At 39.6% G+C, this 18,020-nt stretch overlaps 1 protein-coding gene across 1 annotated transcript in view; it reads left to right on the top strand.

Moving 5' to 3' along the window:
• The first annotated feature begins 3,931 nt into the window (after positions 1-3,931).
• The window catches only part of LOC149777819 (F-box/WD repeat-containing protein 5-like), a 36,535-nt gene continuing 22,446 nt past the window's right edge, over positions 3,932-18,020 (top strand). The window contains exons 1-3 of the mRNA XM_089940475.1: positions 3,932-4,303; positions 7,005-7,182; positions 7,681-7,817. Coding sequence (XP_089796601.1) covers positions 3,932-4,303; positions 7,005-7,182; positions 7,681-7,817 — 687 coding nt within the window. The remainder of the gene's footprint in view (positions 4,304-7,004; positions 7,183-7,680; positions 7,818-18,020) is intronic.

Genomic DNA, 18,020 nt, shown 5'->3' with positions numbered 1-18,020 from the left:
TGAATATATAGATATGAATATAGAAATATGAATATAGAGATATGAATATAGAAATATGAATATAGAGATATGAATATAGAGATATGAATATACTTTATTATACTTTTAAGGCCAAGCTAGTGTACTGCAGTTGGATTTATAGGTACATGCAAAATCTGTAATGTGAACTGAGTACTGGACTTTCGGGAAAAGGGAAGATAGCATTCTACACGTGTAGCAAATACCAAATTTGACAATGCATAGACGTATGTTTGCGTCATTTTTGTCCACATTGTACAGGTACATTACGCGCCATGTTTTCCCATTTTAGTTGTATAACAGAACTGACTCCTTGTTTGCATATTGTTTTCAGCGTAAGTCTCTTATTGGCAAAACTACTGACCAACTCGTGATTTAAAACGACGGAGTACCTTATCCATCTATAAAAAAATAAACATATGTTACAAGTGTTTGCACTCCAACGGTAATAATAAAGCTTACCTTATGCTACATAGAATTGTATTTATCTGTTGGTCATGTAACATTTTAATCTATTACATGGTTTCACTGTTGACCAATTTCTGATAATGATTACGGCCAAAATAATTGATCATACTTGGTGAAAACTATAATACATTTCTAGTTTACTAGTATGTGAATCAACATGTAAGAACCTTTCGTCGAGTCTGTCCACAGTCCTGGTTAACCGGAAACCGTTAATTTAGTTCGTCTCGTAAATGTATTGCATCCTTTGGAAGAGATTTTAGAGACAACACGAAACTTGCACTTAGCTTCTATTGGCAAGAATATCTTGTGAAAGTGGATCATTGTGTTTGGATCCTGAAATGTGTGTACAAACGGTACAAATTAAGCAAATTATAGAACACGTAGGTCTAGAATTCACTGTAGGAAATGTTTATAGTAGTCTATAATTGTAATGAAACCTAAAGGGATTGTAAAAAAATAATCACATTTGAAGACTTGTTAAACTAGGAAAACATCGCCTTTGACTTCAACCTCGTAATAAAATATCAGTTTTTTTCTTCCTCAAATTCTGGAATTCAGCAGTTTCGAACTCTGTATTAGTCTTTGGATTAATATACTGATTAAGGACTGTTTTCACTGCGTGGTAGTCTTCGCATTCATGGGTTGATAAAGAATTGTAAAGTTCAAGCACTTCATCTCCATAGTGGAGGATGTTTTCAATGATCACAGTGTCTCATGCTTATAACATACATATCGTTTCATGTTTTCAACCTTCACAGCATCTTAAAATTTTAACGTTCATGGCATCAACGTTCATAGCGACAAACAAATGCTCTAACTTGACCATATAAGGTTGCTTTCTTCTGAAATTCTGAATTTCGTAAAGTCCGGGTGGCCTAATGCTGCCATTGTTACAATATTATTTTTTTTTAAATCCAGAGATCGTCAGATTTCGACGACTTGTACATGCAAGGATCATTAATTTTTATTGTACGTTTTCTTTCATCATACATCATTCAATCATCGTCGCCATTACAATGTTCTAAAATTAAAACTAACCCTAAAGGGATTGTAAAGAACGAATCGCATTCGAAGAGGTTTTACGTTGAATTCATTCCATCTCTACTCTGCAAGTAACGTTACTGAAACCCTAAGTCCTGCATGCCAGACACTGGCATCGCCATTACTGACCATTTCAATTTTCACTGGCAGTTTTCGCAGCTCTCAGTATAGGCTGATAACAATGTCACGTGTCTTCTGGGTATTTTCTAAATCTCACAGGAGGCCATGATTCTGTGCAGTAAGTGCAACAAAGAAAGACAATACATTGCCCTGAATTACTGTAAGTCGGCGTGACTTTTTTTTTAATATGCGCACTACAAATAGAAAGAAAGAACACTCGATCACGATCCATAATTGATCTACATACGTTTGCAGAATTGTATTTAAGGATGCCTCTTAGAAGTATATCAACTGCTTGAGCTAAACACGATACATGTCAGTACTACAAAACAAATTCCAAAATTTGCGTATTTTATTACGGATAAAGACAGAGTTTTTCCTCAGCCAAATGGGAAATCCCCCTCCAAATAGTATCCCACATTGACATGATTGGTCTGAGTCGAGGAGAAAGAAAAACACCTGAGGTAACAACTAATTAGAATTAACTTGCATGGGGTAAAATCTTCCTCGACATAAACTTAGTTACCTTATTATCGTCGATCAGTGTAAACATGGGGTAAAAGTGTTTTTTCGACAGAAACGTTACCTTATTATCGTCGATTCATGTGTAAACATGGGGTAAATGTTTTCTTCGACAGAACCTTAGTTACCTGATTATCGTCGATCAGTTTAAACATGGGGTAAATGTTTTCTTCGACAGAACCTTAGTTACCTGATTATCGTCGATCAGTTTAAACATGGGGTAAATGTTTTCTTCGACAGAACCGTAGTTACCTTATTATCGTCGATCAGTGTAAATATGGGGTAAAAGTTTGCTTCGGCATAAACTTAGTTACCTTATTATCGTCAATCAGTTTAAACATGGGGTAAACGTTTTATTAGACAGAAACTTAGTTACCTGATTATCGTCGATCAATGTAAACATGGGGTAAATTTTTTCTTCGACAGAAACTTAGTTAACTTATTATCGTCGATCAGTGTCAACTTGATAGAAGATTTCTGAGCATTTTCATTCCTTCCTTGAACACGAATTGAACACTACCAATTTTCTGAAAGTTATAAATGAATATTATACAAACATTTCCCTGGGTCACTATTTTGTCTCAGTTTTACATGCGACAAGTACAGAAAGGCAAATATTTCCCTAGGTCACTTGTTTTATCATATTTTTACATGCGACAAGTACAAAAAACGCAAACAAAACTTTCTTTTTCTTTGTCAGGTGGACAATATTCAAAGAGTTGATGTTGTTTTGCAGTTTGTAAATTTGGCTTGATGTTTTGTAACAATATACACAACCTTAGGCTTCAATAGTACAATTGAAATATCAATCTCGCATTAAAAGAGCACATGGATTAATATCAAGCAAAATAAAACAAAGGCTAAAGCAAATACAATTATCTTATATAAGTGGCGTTGCAATGGAACTCATCACAGATTCTGAGATAAAAAATAAACTTTAGAACAGAAAGGATGTGAACAGAAATGACCTATAAATAATCTTCGATCTGCTTTTATACAAAAGTATCATTCATCTAGTATTAATTTTCTACCGGATTGGAACACAACCAGTCAGAGTGTAAGCAATGTGTGAATTACCACGTACTTTGATTTTTAGTTTTTAGTCAGTTTTCTCAGACAGGGATGTTGACATTTTCTTTTCCCATTTTTATTTTTTATTTTTATAAAACTTTTTTTTTTTTTTTACAATACCGCTCTGGTCGTCTAGTGATTAGAACGTCCGCCTCGAATGCGGGAGGTCGCGGGTTCGAATCCCGGCCGAGTAATATCAAAGACTTATAAAAATGGTACTAACATCTACCTCGCTAGGTGCTCAGCAATAAGAGATTAGTGTTAGGCTGATCGGCCTGGTGTCAGGATAATGTGACTGGGTGGGGCATGATGCTACATGTCTGCGGCATGATGCTCCAGAGCTAGACATCACTATAAACTGCCACACTGCAGACATCGTAGCGATATGACTGAAAAATTGTTAAAGCTACGTTAAAAATCCAAAGTACTTCACATCATCCGAACTGTCTTTACACCTATTTAGTTTCCCCATAGAGAGTTCAAAGTTTGAGAAAGAAGTTATACAATATGCACATGATCTCAAAATTTAGATTCATTTCCAGTGGGAAATATACGTTTGAGTGTAGTAGTAGTAGTTGTTGTAGCCGTAATACTAGCAGAAGTAGAGATAGTGGAGAAAATTAATGGCATAAAGCTGTTTTATTGCAGACTTATTTTATAGTTTAAATTATTGTTATTTCTTCCAGCGGCAATGGATCTAGAAATGGAGAAGAACAGTCTTCCCATTTGGATGAGTCTATCAGAAGAGATAATCATAAAAATCTTTCATTACCTCCCCGCCTCATCCCTCCTGAAGGTAGCGCAAGTATGCAAGACCTATCACAGAGTGGCGTTTGACGAAAGTTTATGGAAGGACTTATTTTACCGCCACTGGGGAATAGACCGGACCATACCCATGTCTCCTGGAAGAGTGTCGTGGGTGCAGGAATACAAACGACTGTACTATCACACACCAGCTGTGGAGAGTGAAGTTGTGCGAAGTCACACTGACGAAGTCCTGCACGTCAGTTTCTCACACAACGGCAATTTTTTTGCAACATGTTCTAAAGATGGATTTGTAAAGGTAATTTTTGGTACTAACTTGTACTTGAATTTTAAGGATTTTTAACATTGTGCCGCTTGCTAGAACTTTATAAAGATCAATTATATCAAGCATGTGTTTGTTTTCCTGGCTCTGTGCAAATTTTTTTGTTTTGTTGTTTTTTCTTTCTATTGTTGTCTTTGATTATTTAGTACATTGCGAGTTGTATTTGAAAAAGAGCAAAATTTGATGTGAGTTTCATATCCTGGGTGGCTTCCACTTCCATCAGTTATCAAGGAACAAAATTGTATTGACACACACAGGGGGCCCCGAGTGGCCGAATGGTCTAAAGCGCTCACCGTTCTGGATCACAGCCATCTCACCTCTGCGTGGGTTCGAGTACAAGGCTCGGCTAGCGTGGGTACGTGGGAAAGCCTGCCAATAGCTTCTCGTGGGTCGGTGGTTCTTCCCTGGGCTTTCTAGGGTTCTTCCCTCACCAGTTATACTGATCGCCATGTACAGCCTATCTTGTGCTGAAAAATGGCGTTAAACCCTACAACAACAACAACGCCACACACACACACACGCGCGCGCGCGCAAGACACACACATGTCTGATATACTCCGTACTACCGTCTAATACGTCAAACAGTGAATGAATATATGATTATATTTCTTCATGAAAAAGTCTCAGTATATATTATACTTCCTGGTACAATTACTTCAATAAATATTTTATTTTAGGAAGCAGTGTTTTCACACTTTGTGATGCTTACACGAGCATGAAAAAAAACTACTTCATTATTGTTTTTGTTTAAATGGTCAACTTTTCCTGTATTGAGACAATTAACTTGGTTTTGTCAGGTCATTGTGCTAGTCTTCACCACTCTTTTGGAGGTGATGGAGTACGAAGTTATATGATGAATCCCGAGTAACTAGATTACGCATCCATCACATTTAATGAATGCAGTATTATTCTCTCTCAATGTTAATCATTCACATATTTGCTATTAGCCTTTCAATAATTTTCATTCCAATAATAAGAGAAATCATAATCCAAAAATGAGCACTACCCTTTACCATCATTACCAGTTAAACACCAGCGTCAATACTATGTTAGGCACTTCGACACTTCACAAGGGTCAGATTATGGAGGGGTACATGGAGCACGTTTCCAGGCCACCTTAGTCATGTCCACCCCCGGTTGCCATGTTTATATTTTAAATAAATTACATAAGTCTAAAACAGTCGAATACTTACCGTAATATATCAGTAATAATTATTTATTTATAAATAACAGTATAAGGACTGTATTAAGGGTTTATTTGTTGATTTATAAGGGCAACCCCATCTTAAGTGCCCCACCCCAGCTTTAACCTGGCCCGAGCCCTTCGCATGTGTATTCAAAAGTGCCTTTTATTTTTTGAAAAACCAAGTATGTTAGAGTAAATAAAGCACAATGGAATAAAATAAGGATTGTTATCTACCTTTACTTTGTAAACATTTTAGGTTCTTCCATGCAATATGTCAAGCGGTAGAATACTACACTTAGAATGATTCTTGCAAAAATTTTGCAAAGTAATGAAAAGTATTGCTGTTTACACCAATGGATTTGTACAACTTGTTTCATATCGTTGTGTTTTGTCTTGAAGTAATACATGTTCAGTTATGTCTTGAATAGGGGCCCATAGTGGCCGAGTGGTCTAAAGCGCTCTCCATTTCGGATCACTCCCATCTCACCTCTGTGTGGGATCGAATCTCGGATTCGGCCAATGTGGGTATGTGAGAAAGCTTGCCAGTAGCTTCTCGAGGGTCAGTGGTTCTTTCCGGAGATTTCCCTGGTTCTTCCTCCACCATTAATACTGGCCGCCATGTATAGTCTATCATGTGCTGAAAAATGGCGTTAAACCCTACAACAACAACGACGACGACGTCTTGATTATGCTTCCATGTCATTGAACCATGTAATACAAAGATATCAACAACTAATTTATGTTGACCGAGCCACCAAAGATGGAACTGGCAGATGGTTTCCCACTGTACGTTGCTGCCAGGTGGAGCTCATGTTTTTAAAGAAGAATGACTCCAAAACAGTTTCATTGAACTAAAGTGTATTTTGTTTCAACAACAGAGATGATACTGTACATAGCTCTCTTGAAACATGGGTGGCTTTTAAAGGTGTCTATAGTACCTAAGTTATGTCAGTCTATCGTGTATATTTCTTTGAAGGATGCTTCCAGACAGAATCAGTATGTTCTGAAGGTGCCATAACAATGATGATGCATTCCTTAAATATCACATTACTTGGACACTTTCCAGGGTTTCTGTGGATGCAGTTTTTAATACTTTGCTTTACCAATCATTCTGATGTAATAATAATGTGGACTACAAATATTAGGATAAAACTAGAACATCATAACTTTACAAACGATTGGAGAGATTTGTGTTGTTCAGGAATTTTCTTGTTTCAATGTTTCGCCCTGTCTGGCGCTATATTAAAAAGACTATATGTGGTATTTTTGCTTTCTTTTCTCTGACATTACTCCAAAGACTACTTTTCTCCAACTTGTCAGCATTCTCGTCTGTTGGTATGGGGAGAGTCGAAACGTCACAATGAACATACCTGAAACATGTCAAGTACAATAAAAACAATACAGGCAAAATAGCTTGCAGCCAGTCGTGATATACTATGAATTACAATAAATTGAAAACTATAACCCTTGCTTTTTCTATTGATCTGCCAGGTTTGGGACAAAAACAGATACCCTTGTTTGTTGAAGAATCAGGCTGATATGAGAAGGTTGAAATGGGAATGCACTTCCTTTTCAGAGTTTAATGAAAGTGATACGCTTCTACTTGTGTCCGGGCCTCTTTCGGCAATTGCACCCTTTCATGGAGAGATTGTTGTCTTCAGTCTTCGAGGTAACTAAAGCGAAGCACATTTATTAGAGCAATGTAGATTTTCGTTCTTAGATCGTTTCATTGTTAGAACTCAAGCAACACTTGAATCTTTCTGCATTGTGGATCAGACTGAATTTAATGACGATTATTTCACTACGTCCACATAGATTTGTCAGAGATATTAGCAACCACATAATATGACGCAGAAAAGTGGACGTTATTAGTCCATAACACCAGAAAATAATGACTAGTGTATCCATGTGCCCTTCTTGTGATTAAGCAAAATTGGTAAACAATATTTAGAAATATAGTTGCTATTTATTTGTTAGAATTTGTTACTCTGTTTATATATATTTGCTATTACAATAATGTAATCTCATAGTGTGCAGCATTCATGAATCCATTTAGCATCAAAATCGATTTCCTATTATGACTGAACAGTCTTAACTTCATGCAGTTTATAATTTAACGAATCCAGTAAAATATAAATTTCAATTCTTAAATGACATTAATATTTAGGGGACTTCGAAATGCTGAACCAGGTAATCTGCACTCCATACGATGTGCAAGGAACATGGCACAACGATTTCTTCCTGTCCGGAAGTTTGAACCAGGTTCGAGACGGTTCCTCATGCTCTGAAATATGGCTAAGAAAGGTAACAGTGATTTATTCCTTCAAACAGCTTCAGAATATTTTCGAGTTATTCAGTGGACACTTAAACTGTCCAGAGAAGTATTATGTTATATCCAGGTAAACACGTTATATTCAGGTAAACACTCTTTTCTGTTTCGTATGTTCTGTCAATTTATAATTATTATTTAATTATTATGCCTTAAATGTTTAAAAATATTTCTGGTTTGTTGATATCCCCTAAGTGTTTAATTGAATTTTTAAAAATATTTCTGGTTTGTTGATACCCCCTAGGTGTTTAATTGAATTTTGTAAAAAGATTTCTGGTTTGTTGATATCCCCTAAGTATTTAATTGAATTTTGTAAAAAGATTTCTGGTTTATTAATATCTCTTAGTGTTAAATTGAATTTTTAAAAAGATTTTTGGTTGGTTGACATCATTAAGTGTTAAATTGAATTTCGATAAAGATTTCTGGTTTGTTGATATCCCTAAGTGTTAAATTTAGCTTGATTAGCAAGTGACTTCACTAGTGCCTCGTGTCCTTACCTTCGAAATTATTCATCAGCCTTCCCACCGAGTGCTATAATAGCTGTACATGACATCTAAATAACAGGGGCAATTGCCAGCGGTAGGGATTCTAAACATGCTGGATCAAATTATAACGATCTACTCCTTTCCTGACAATGGTGTTATCAGTATGAACTTTCTTATGATCACGTATCCATACAATGTATGGGATCCAGGGATAATTATTTCTCTCTCGGTTTGTTACAAGGTGACATAATTGTAATATCATTTCTTTACAGTTCATTTCCAATAGGAATCCATTGGATTTGTACATTTTGCGTAGTGTCAGATTCCACTTGCCAAGAGATTTACTTCTCATTCACATTAGAGTCCCTAAGTTCGATCTTGTTCCAATCATTGTTTGCGGGATGAGCGTTTGGCCAAGTGGGTTAGCGTTCGTGCACGTGGACTAATTGGTTTGAATTTCTTTTGGCCGAACATTATTAGAGACACGCAAGGGACACATTATAAATCGCTAACTTGTCTAATATATTGGAATAATTCTTTGTAACTTTGCTTCGTTAACGCATGTATCCAAAACAGAGAATGTGGAGTCCAGGGAAAAGTGCATTCTCCGCTGTTTGGTATACGAATATCAGCAAACTAGGTTATAGCATAAGAAATAGTCGGGCATGCTACTGTGATAATGAAAATACTGAGATGGTAGAACCGTAATTGGAAGTAAAAGCAGTTCGATGACTATGTGGGCACACCGTGTATTCATTGTAAATCCCTAATTGAAGTTCAGTTTACTTTCTTTTTGAATTAAAAGGATATGCCATTGTGTATGCAAAGTGAAATATCTGCAAAAGTATACTTACATGTATAAACAACGTCACACATTGACGTTTTTTTATTTAATCACCAACAGAACCCTGACTTTGAAACGCATTCGGCTAATGGATGGAACATTACTGAGCTACACGATGAACAAGTCAAGATATATATATATATATATATATATATATATATATATATATATATATATATATATATATATATATATATATATATATTGTTTGGTGGAGAGAGGATCAAGTACTCAAGATGTTTGTCATGCATTTTGTTTTTCAAACATTGCATAAAGTTATGGATCTTTATTTGAAAATCTACCACCTTACGTTATACAAAGATAACACGTTATCAGGTGCATATTCAGAATTGTGCGCTTAATTAGGGACGATGAATGATTCGCAATTATGAACGTTCACCTCACACAAGAGTAGTGAAGGGGGATATTATTTGCGTCAGTGGGAATTAGCATTACAGACCCCCTTGGGAACATATAGCGTCAAGGGAAATTTAACATGGAGAAAAATCGTGGGAACATATAGCGTCAAGGGAAATTAACATGGAGAAAAATCGTGGGACTGTTGAGCGTCAAGGGGATTTGAACATGGGAATAGGGACTGTAGAGCGTCAAAGGAATTTAAACAGGGTGGGACTGTATAGCGTCAAGGGAAATTGAACATGGGATTTTTTTTTTTTTAAAAAAAATTAAAAAAGGGGTAGGCAATTGAAAAGTCATTCTCTTTTCGAGAAATATGGCTGGCCCTGAAAAGGGCCTTTGGGTTTATGTTAATGTATTCATTAACATAAAGGGCACCGCATTGGTCTTCTTCTTGTCCTTAGGCTGCGTCTTACTGTTGGTCCGTAAATCAGCACTCTTTTCAGGCATCCTTGTCTTTCAACGTAGATCCTACGTATCCACAGGCTGGTGTTTGTCCTGTGGACAACGGTCCACTTGGATCGGACATACATGAGCATGTCCGTCCTAAACATCATGGAAGACACAAGGGTGGATGACTCAACTGTGGTCCACATCTTGAAGCGACGAGAACAAGTGAATCAATGCAGTGAACTGCGCTTATTTATAGGTAGAGGAAGGATTGAAACGGATTGAGTTCATTTACCAATCCGAACACGCGTTACAAAATTCAGTCAGCTCGCATCCAATCCGAAGAGAACAGTCTGTGACGTCACGTGGTCTATATAGATTTGTTAGCGCTTGTGTGCAGTCAATCTATGCGACAGTGATTCAACATGACGGAAACTCAGAAAACGATCCATTGGGGTGCACCAACAGGGGAGACTGCCCAAGGGAACCCGGACTTACTTTCAGAAGAGGTGAATTGGGATTTTGTGGATTTTCTCTCCTCGCAAGAATTTGTTCCGGAACCTTCATTACCTTCTTCATTACCGCAAGTGGAGAATTTTAGACAGAGACAGAAAGAAGAATTGGAGAAATTTATACAACGACAAAAGGAAGCGGAACAAGCTTTTCTCCTACAGCAACAGCAGCAAGAAGAAGAGGTAAGAAAAAAACAACAGCAAGAAGAAGTAGCAGCAAAGAAACAAGAGGGTGAAAATCAAACGGTCACGGTACTGTTGGACATTTTAGCGGAGTTAAGAAGTCTGAAACAAATGTATCAGACTTCTTTATGACGACCGAAGAGAATACGACCTTCCCGAGCTAAACACGTCAACCCAGTGACTAAGCCTACCGTACCACCCTTAGTGATTTCAACCCAATCATCATCATTACGCAGTCCAGAAGTAGGCCTTGGCCGTGGCAAAGGCTTAAGGCAGTTAAAGTTGATTGCTTAAACTCACCCCTTCACCATGAAGAAAAAAGGCCCTTTTCAGGGCCACCCACATTTCTCGAAAAGAGATAGCCTTTCAATTTGCCAATAGCTCAAAAAAATATTAAACAGCCCATTTTACCCTTATAGTACGTTTCTGTGTATGAGTGCGTGAGTGTATGTTCTTATTTTAAAATCATAACTCAAAGACACTTACCTTATATCATTAATTTATTCTTTTCTCCATTTTTTACAATCCAATTCACAATTCATAACTGAACACTTTAATTAAAAGTTCATTGACTTCTTCTGTCTCCTTGTTTAGTCTCTCTGTTTTTTAAATTTTTTCACCGTCACACTCTTTTCCTCTTCTTCTTCCTCCTCCTCGCTTTCTTCCCTTCTTCTTTTCTTCTCCTGTTTCTTTTTCTTCACCTGTCTTCTTTCTTCCTCAGAAGAATCCCTCTCTTCTTCCGAAGAATCCCTTTCTTCTTCTGAAGAATTTCTCTTTTCTTCTGACTCCTCTTGTTTCTTTTTTGGGCAATCTGGAGACCAATGTCCTTTTTCTTTACAATAATAACAGGTATCTTGACTTTTGTCTTTTTTAGCCCCTGTTTTTTTTTCTTTTTTGACGGTCTGGACACTCTGAAGACCAATGCCCTTTCTTCTGACAGATATAGCAAGTATCTTGACTTTTATCTCGAAAGGAAGGAGAGTAGTCTGTCGGCTGGTCTGAAGAGAATTTTCTAATGACCCCTCGCAAAGCTCTGACGAAACGTTCGATTTGGTTAGTCTCTTCCATCGTTGTGCTCGGCTTGAGAGTGAAATGAATAGTGAAAGGACAAGACACACACCCTTTCATATACGCTAGTCTGCCATGACTATAAATTAGTCTATGGTGTTTGAACTTGAGTCATTTGACGTTTTTCACTCAAGATGAAACGATCCTATTCATTTGGGAAGAAAGAAGAAGAAAGTAAGAGGCAGAAACGTGATCTATCGCCTCGTACCAGGGCTGAAATCTTGGCACAAATTCATGCCAGTGATTTCGAAGAGGACATGAGTGAACCAGAATTTGAAACCTCTAAACCAAGTTCACCACCCTTAGTCAATCCTGAAAAGTACCATTCCATTCGAGAGACGGAAAAGCGCTCCTCTAGAAAATTTAGAACCACGACTTACAAATACACGGTGAAGTTTAAAGATTTCAAGGCTGAAGTACCGTTAGAGAAAGCAGAAGTGTTCATCACTGGGGTGTGGGATTCTTTGCTCACCTCACTCAAGCGACAATGTCAACCCAAAGAAGACGATCGCTTGAGACTTTCCATACAACACGACGGTTTGAAATCCCCTGTTTGGATCGAGTTTAGCACCCCTGCAGAATTGACCGCTTCCAAAGTCATGGACAAAATTCAACACGTGCAACAATCTAATGACCAGTTTGACATCACCGATGGAAAAGCCACACTGGACATGACCCACGTCTCTCCTCCTCAAGGGACTGTACGCAAAAAGATGTTATTGGTGAACGAGCTTCGCAGCATTAAGCGTAGCCTCGTCCAAATTCACAACCCTCATGACCAGATGTGTTTAGCCCGTGCCATAGTGGTGGGACGAACCTATGCCAACAAGAACGACACGGTAGAATGGAAAAGAACCTGGAAAACTATTCAACAATCCGATCGAGCCAAACAACGAAACGAAGCAGAACTCCTGTTACAAACAAGCTGGCCTGTCCAAAGACACACCCTGTGGCATTCCTGAGATGCAAAAATTGCAAGATGCCCTAGCTCCACGATACACCTTGAAAGTCCACCCTCAAGAAATGCGCGGGCCTCTGTTGTTTCGAGGCCAAGATTTTAAGGACGGAGAATACATTCATGTTTATTATCACGATGACCATTTCGATACCATTACCAGTATCACCGGATTCCTGGGGTACGGTTATTACTGTGAGAAATGTGACCATGGTTATAATAATCGAGAGCAACACAAGCATTGTGGATTGAAATGCTCAGGATGTTTGGCCTCTTCACCCTGTCTGAGCGAAGAACCAGTGCCTTGTTCAACTTGTCTGCGCACGTTTGTCAGCCCTACCTGTTACCAACAACATCTGAAAACGCAAGGTTCACAGAAGAAATGTGCTTGTCAACTCCTGAGATTGTGCCCTACGTGTGAACAAGTCATACGTACCATTAATACCAAGGCACACGTATGTTCAGGAAAGAAAAAATGTCACATTTGTCACCACATCGTGGACTTGGAACACCAATGCTACGTGCAAAAATACCAACCCACACCAGAGAAAGAGGATAGTCACAAGAAGAAAGGCAATTTCATCTTTTTCGATTTCGAATGCATGCAAGAGACCGGCATTCACATTCCTAATTTTTGCGTGGCTCATCGAGCGTGCGAGAAGAGCATTCAAGAACCTATCTTCAGTCATTGCCCTCTCTGTAGCAAGATTCCTGGAGGGCGTGAAAAAATCTTTCGGGGACCGAACACGTTAGTCGATTTTGCCCCATGGGTTTTAGACCTCATCGACAAGACGTGGAGCCAAGAGGACATCGAACGTTACCGAGATTGCCATAGTCATGCCACGGTGATGGCTCACAATTTCTCCGGATACGATGGACAGTTTCTTTTGAGATACTATACGGAACAAGGCGCCAAGCGTCCTAAAGTCACTTTGAACGGAGCCAAAATCATTTTCATGCAAGTGGGACAAGTGCAGTTTAAAGATTCGATGAGCTATTTGGCCATGCCTTTGAGTCGAATGCCTAAAACGTTTGGAATGACAGAAATGGCTAAAGGGTACTTTCCACACTTTTTCAATACGGAAGCCAATCAACACGCCGTTCTACCCCATTAGCCTGCGGCTCACTATTACGACCCCGACAACATGCGTACCGAACAACGAGAAGCTTTCTACGCTTGGTACCAGGCTCACGCCTCGGACCCTTTCGACTTTCAGGAAGAAATGCTAAAGTATTGTCGTTCCGACGTGGACATTTTACGGCGTTGCTGTGGAAAATTTCGAGAACTGTTCATGGAACACGGAGGGGTCGATCCTTTGAAAGAAGCTTGCACCATTGCCAAAGCGTGTTCCTTAGTGTATCGACAACGATTCATGCCTGAGAACACCGTGGCTGTCATCAGTCCTCAAACGACCCACTTTGTCAAACGTCAATACTCGGTCAAAGCCCTACGCTGGTTACATTACTTGTGCGACAAGGAAGACAAGTGGATTCAGCATGCCCGCAACGGAGGAGGCGAAAAGACCATCGGAACGTATTCGGTCGATGGCTGGGACTTAGAAAACCCCAAGATGTGTACGAGTTTAACGGTTGCTTATTTCACGGATGTCCCGTCTGTTACCCTGACCGTGGCACTAAAAATCAGTTTTTGCAACGAACCATGGAAGACTTGTACCAGGACACTTGTCAGCGGCGCCTAAAGTTAGAACAGCAAGGATACCAAGTGGTGGAAATGTGGGAACACGAGTACGATCACCGTATGAAAACCGATCCCGAGTTTAAACGCCTCGTGGAAAGTTACCAGTTCATGGACCCGCTGAACCCGAGGGATAGTTTGTACGGAGGAAGGACCAATGCCACCTGTTTGCTGTACCAAGCCGACGAAGAGAAAGGAGAAGAAATCAAATACTTGGACGTGTGTTCGCTGTATCCCTACGTGTGCAAATATTGTCGCTTTCCTGTAGGGCACCCACAATTGCTGACGGAACACATCGACCTGAAAAACATTCGACAATACGAAGGCTTGATCAAGTGCAAAGTTTTGCCTCCCACGAACCTATACCATCCCGTCTTACCTCACCATTGTCAAGGCAAACTGATGTTTCCCTTGTGCCGTACTTGTGCCGAAACGTGCAACCAAGACCAACCTTGTCAGCACAGCCAGGAAGAACGGGCCTTGACGGGAACCTGGGTCAGCGTAGAATTGTTCAAAGCTCTGGACATGGGATACCAACTGTTAGAAGTGTACGAAATTTGCCACTTTCCCAAGACACAACAGTACCACAAGGGTGACCATACTCAGAAAGGCATTTTCGCAGACTACGTGGATGCCTTTTTGAAACTGAAACAAGAAGCCAGCGGCTATCCGTCCTGGTGTCACACTCCCGAAGACCAAATACAATTCAAAGAGAAATACTATGAACAAGAAGGCATCACTTTAGACCACATCGAGAAAAACGAAGGCAGGCGATCGTTTGCCAAAGTGATGTTAAATTGCTTGTCTGGTAAAATGGCACAACGACCGTGTTTACCCAAGACGGAATATTTGACAGAACCTTCCCGCTACTTCCAGATGATTCACGACAAAACCAAATACATGAAACACGTGGACGTCGTTCGCGAGGATTTGATCTTGGTCAATTACGAAGAAGATCTGGACTTTGTACAAGACGACCCATTTGGAAATGTCATCATTGCGGTTTACGTGACAGCCCATGCTCGCTTAAAATTGTACGAAGCTTTAGAACTGTTAGGGGAACGCGTCCTGTACTTTGACACGGACAGTTGCATTTACATCCATCACCCGATTCAACATCACCCTGACATCGAAGGAGACCGTTTAGGAGCCTGGACAGACGAGCATCCCGACGACAAGATTCTAAGTTTCGTCAGTGGCGGTCCCAAAAATTACGGCTACGAATACCGGGACCCACAAGGAGAATTGCACACGACGTGTAAAGTGAAAGGATTGACTCTGAATTATCGTACCAGTCGTGTGGTGAACTTTGGGGTATTGAAAGAAGCCTTGCAATCGGGAGAGGATGCAAACTTTAAAGTGACCACCTATCAACCGAACAAAATTGTACGTTTACCCACTCACCACATCGTCAGTCGGCCCTTGGAAAAAGTCTATCAAATCGTGTACCAGAAGCGAGTGAGACTTCCCAATCACTTTACGTTACCGTACGGTCACGTCGGTATTGGTCTGTATATAAAAAAGGAACCCTAGGCAAGATCGATAGTTCATTGTGACTACGAAGACCGAGCGAACAAGATGAATACTTTCAGAGAAACACAAAACAAGTTGTTTAGAAAGGCACAATTCAAGTGTGGGGCTTCGGAAGTGGAATGCGATTGTGAGCCTTGTGATGGATACGATGCTGTACCTTGTGACCTGAGCGATGCCGTAAAGCATCATGGGAACTTTAGTGTCACTACCCCTATCATGGAAAGTGATGCTGTGCGTGTCAAACCTGAGGGATGCGAAAGGGATGCCGCTCGTCCTCTTGGACATTTTACTGGGTTTCGTTTTAAAGGGGAATGTTCACCTTCACGTCTACCCCCCTACGGATGTCATCCAGCCCTGAGCAAACTCCTGTTCCTGTCACCCAACCCTCATCGAAACGAACCTGTGAAAGACGAATATTCGTTTCCTGTACGTTTGTCGTAATACTGCGACTTTGAAAATCGTCTTCAATCGTTCAAAGGAAAATGGCCTAAGTATCTGGGAGGACGACCCCCGAAGAATTAGCCAGAGCCAGATTTTTCTACTTGGGCGAAGGAGATAAAGTCAAGTGCTTCAGTTGCGGTGTGTCACTTCACCACTGGGAACCGCAAGATTCGGCCTACGTAGAACATGCTCGATGGTCACCGAATTGTCATTACTTACCCTTAGTGGGACCAAGACATTGAAGTTACTTTACCATAATAATCTGTTCATGAATACTTTACAAGAGAACATTCGTGCTTTGCCTGTGGAGTTGAGAGAACGCATTTACCGAGAGCTGGTAAAAATACAAGTGAAACGTAAAGAACAATTGCATCCGTTACGTCACCGGTGTTTGAACCACTGGTACCTGAAGGCTATACAAGGACTGATTCAATTGAAAGTGTTCCATCGGACAGACATTGATGAACGATCCCCTAGTTTTAAAAAGGATTGGTTTGGTATGGACGATTCTACCTACATCATTGTAAACGTACTGCATCGAATTCCAGAGGAAGAGTTAACGAATTACCAACATCTTGAACACAATGTCAACTTGGTGAAAGAGGAAACTTCTGAACGAATTGCAACGTGTAGATTAGTGACTCAACGATTTAAATTCGACACTGAAGTAAAACCATGTTTGTGCAAACAGTACATTTCTTGTGTCGGACCAAAGAGGATTTAGTATGACCTATTCATGGATACTTTGTTAGAGAACATTCGTGCTTTGCCTGTGGAGTTGAGTGAACGCATTTACCGAAAACTGATCAAAATACAAGTGAAACGCAAACTCAAAGTGATTCGACCGTTTTTAAATTATGCTATGTTCCAAAGTACAAGAAGACTGATTATGAGTGGATATTACATTAGGCACAAAGGTAAACGAGGCTATTGGCCACCACCCAAGGATTCCAAAAACAGTGTATATACTTATGGATACTTTACAAGAGAACATTTTGGGCTTGCCTGAGGAGTTGAGAGAAAGGATTTACCCAGAGCTGGTGAAAATACAAGTGAAACGTAAAGAACAATTGCATCAGTTACGTCACCAGATCTTTAACCACTGGTACCTAAATGGTATAAGAGGACTGATTCGTCAGAAATTTTTTCAGTGGTCAGACCTTGTTGAACACTTTCAGTTTGTGAATGATGATGATTGACCAGACGTTCGTAATTTTGATTACTTCGAGATTCACTTACTGCAACGTATTGAGGAAGACGAGTTAAAGGATTACCAACATTTGTTACATGGAATCTGCTTAGAAAAAGACGAAACATCTAGACAAACTCTGACGTTTCAGTTACAGTATGTAACATTTAAATTCCCTACTGGAGAACGAACGTGTTTGGTTAGAAATTACCTTTATTGCTTCCGAAACAAAGACACTATAAAATCAAGTTGCCATGCCACGGATTATGTCACATATCATTCAACAGATTCCGTGGAAGGTACTCAATGACCATATTCAAACCGTGGATCATTACCATCAATTATTACAAGAATTTTATCCATTCAATTTGGGACGACAAGTGGTGTGTGTCTTAGTGACTTGTTTTCTGGGATTTCGTTTACCAGCCGATTCTTTGTGGACTCTTTACGATCAGTACTTACCAC

This window comes from Sinohyriopsis cumingii, chromosome 17 (assembly GCF_028554795.1).
Source record: "Sinohyriopsis cumingii isolate HCF-2022 chromosome 17, ASM2855479v2, whole genome shotgun sequence".
In the NCBI taxonomy this organism is placed as follows: Eukaryota; Metazoa; Mollusca; class Bivalvia; order Unionida; family Unionidae; genus Sinohyriopsis; species Sinohyriopsis cumingii.
This window is presented reverse-complemented; position numbering and strand designations above follow the sequence as displayed.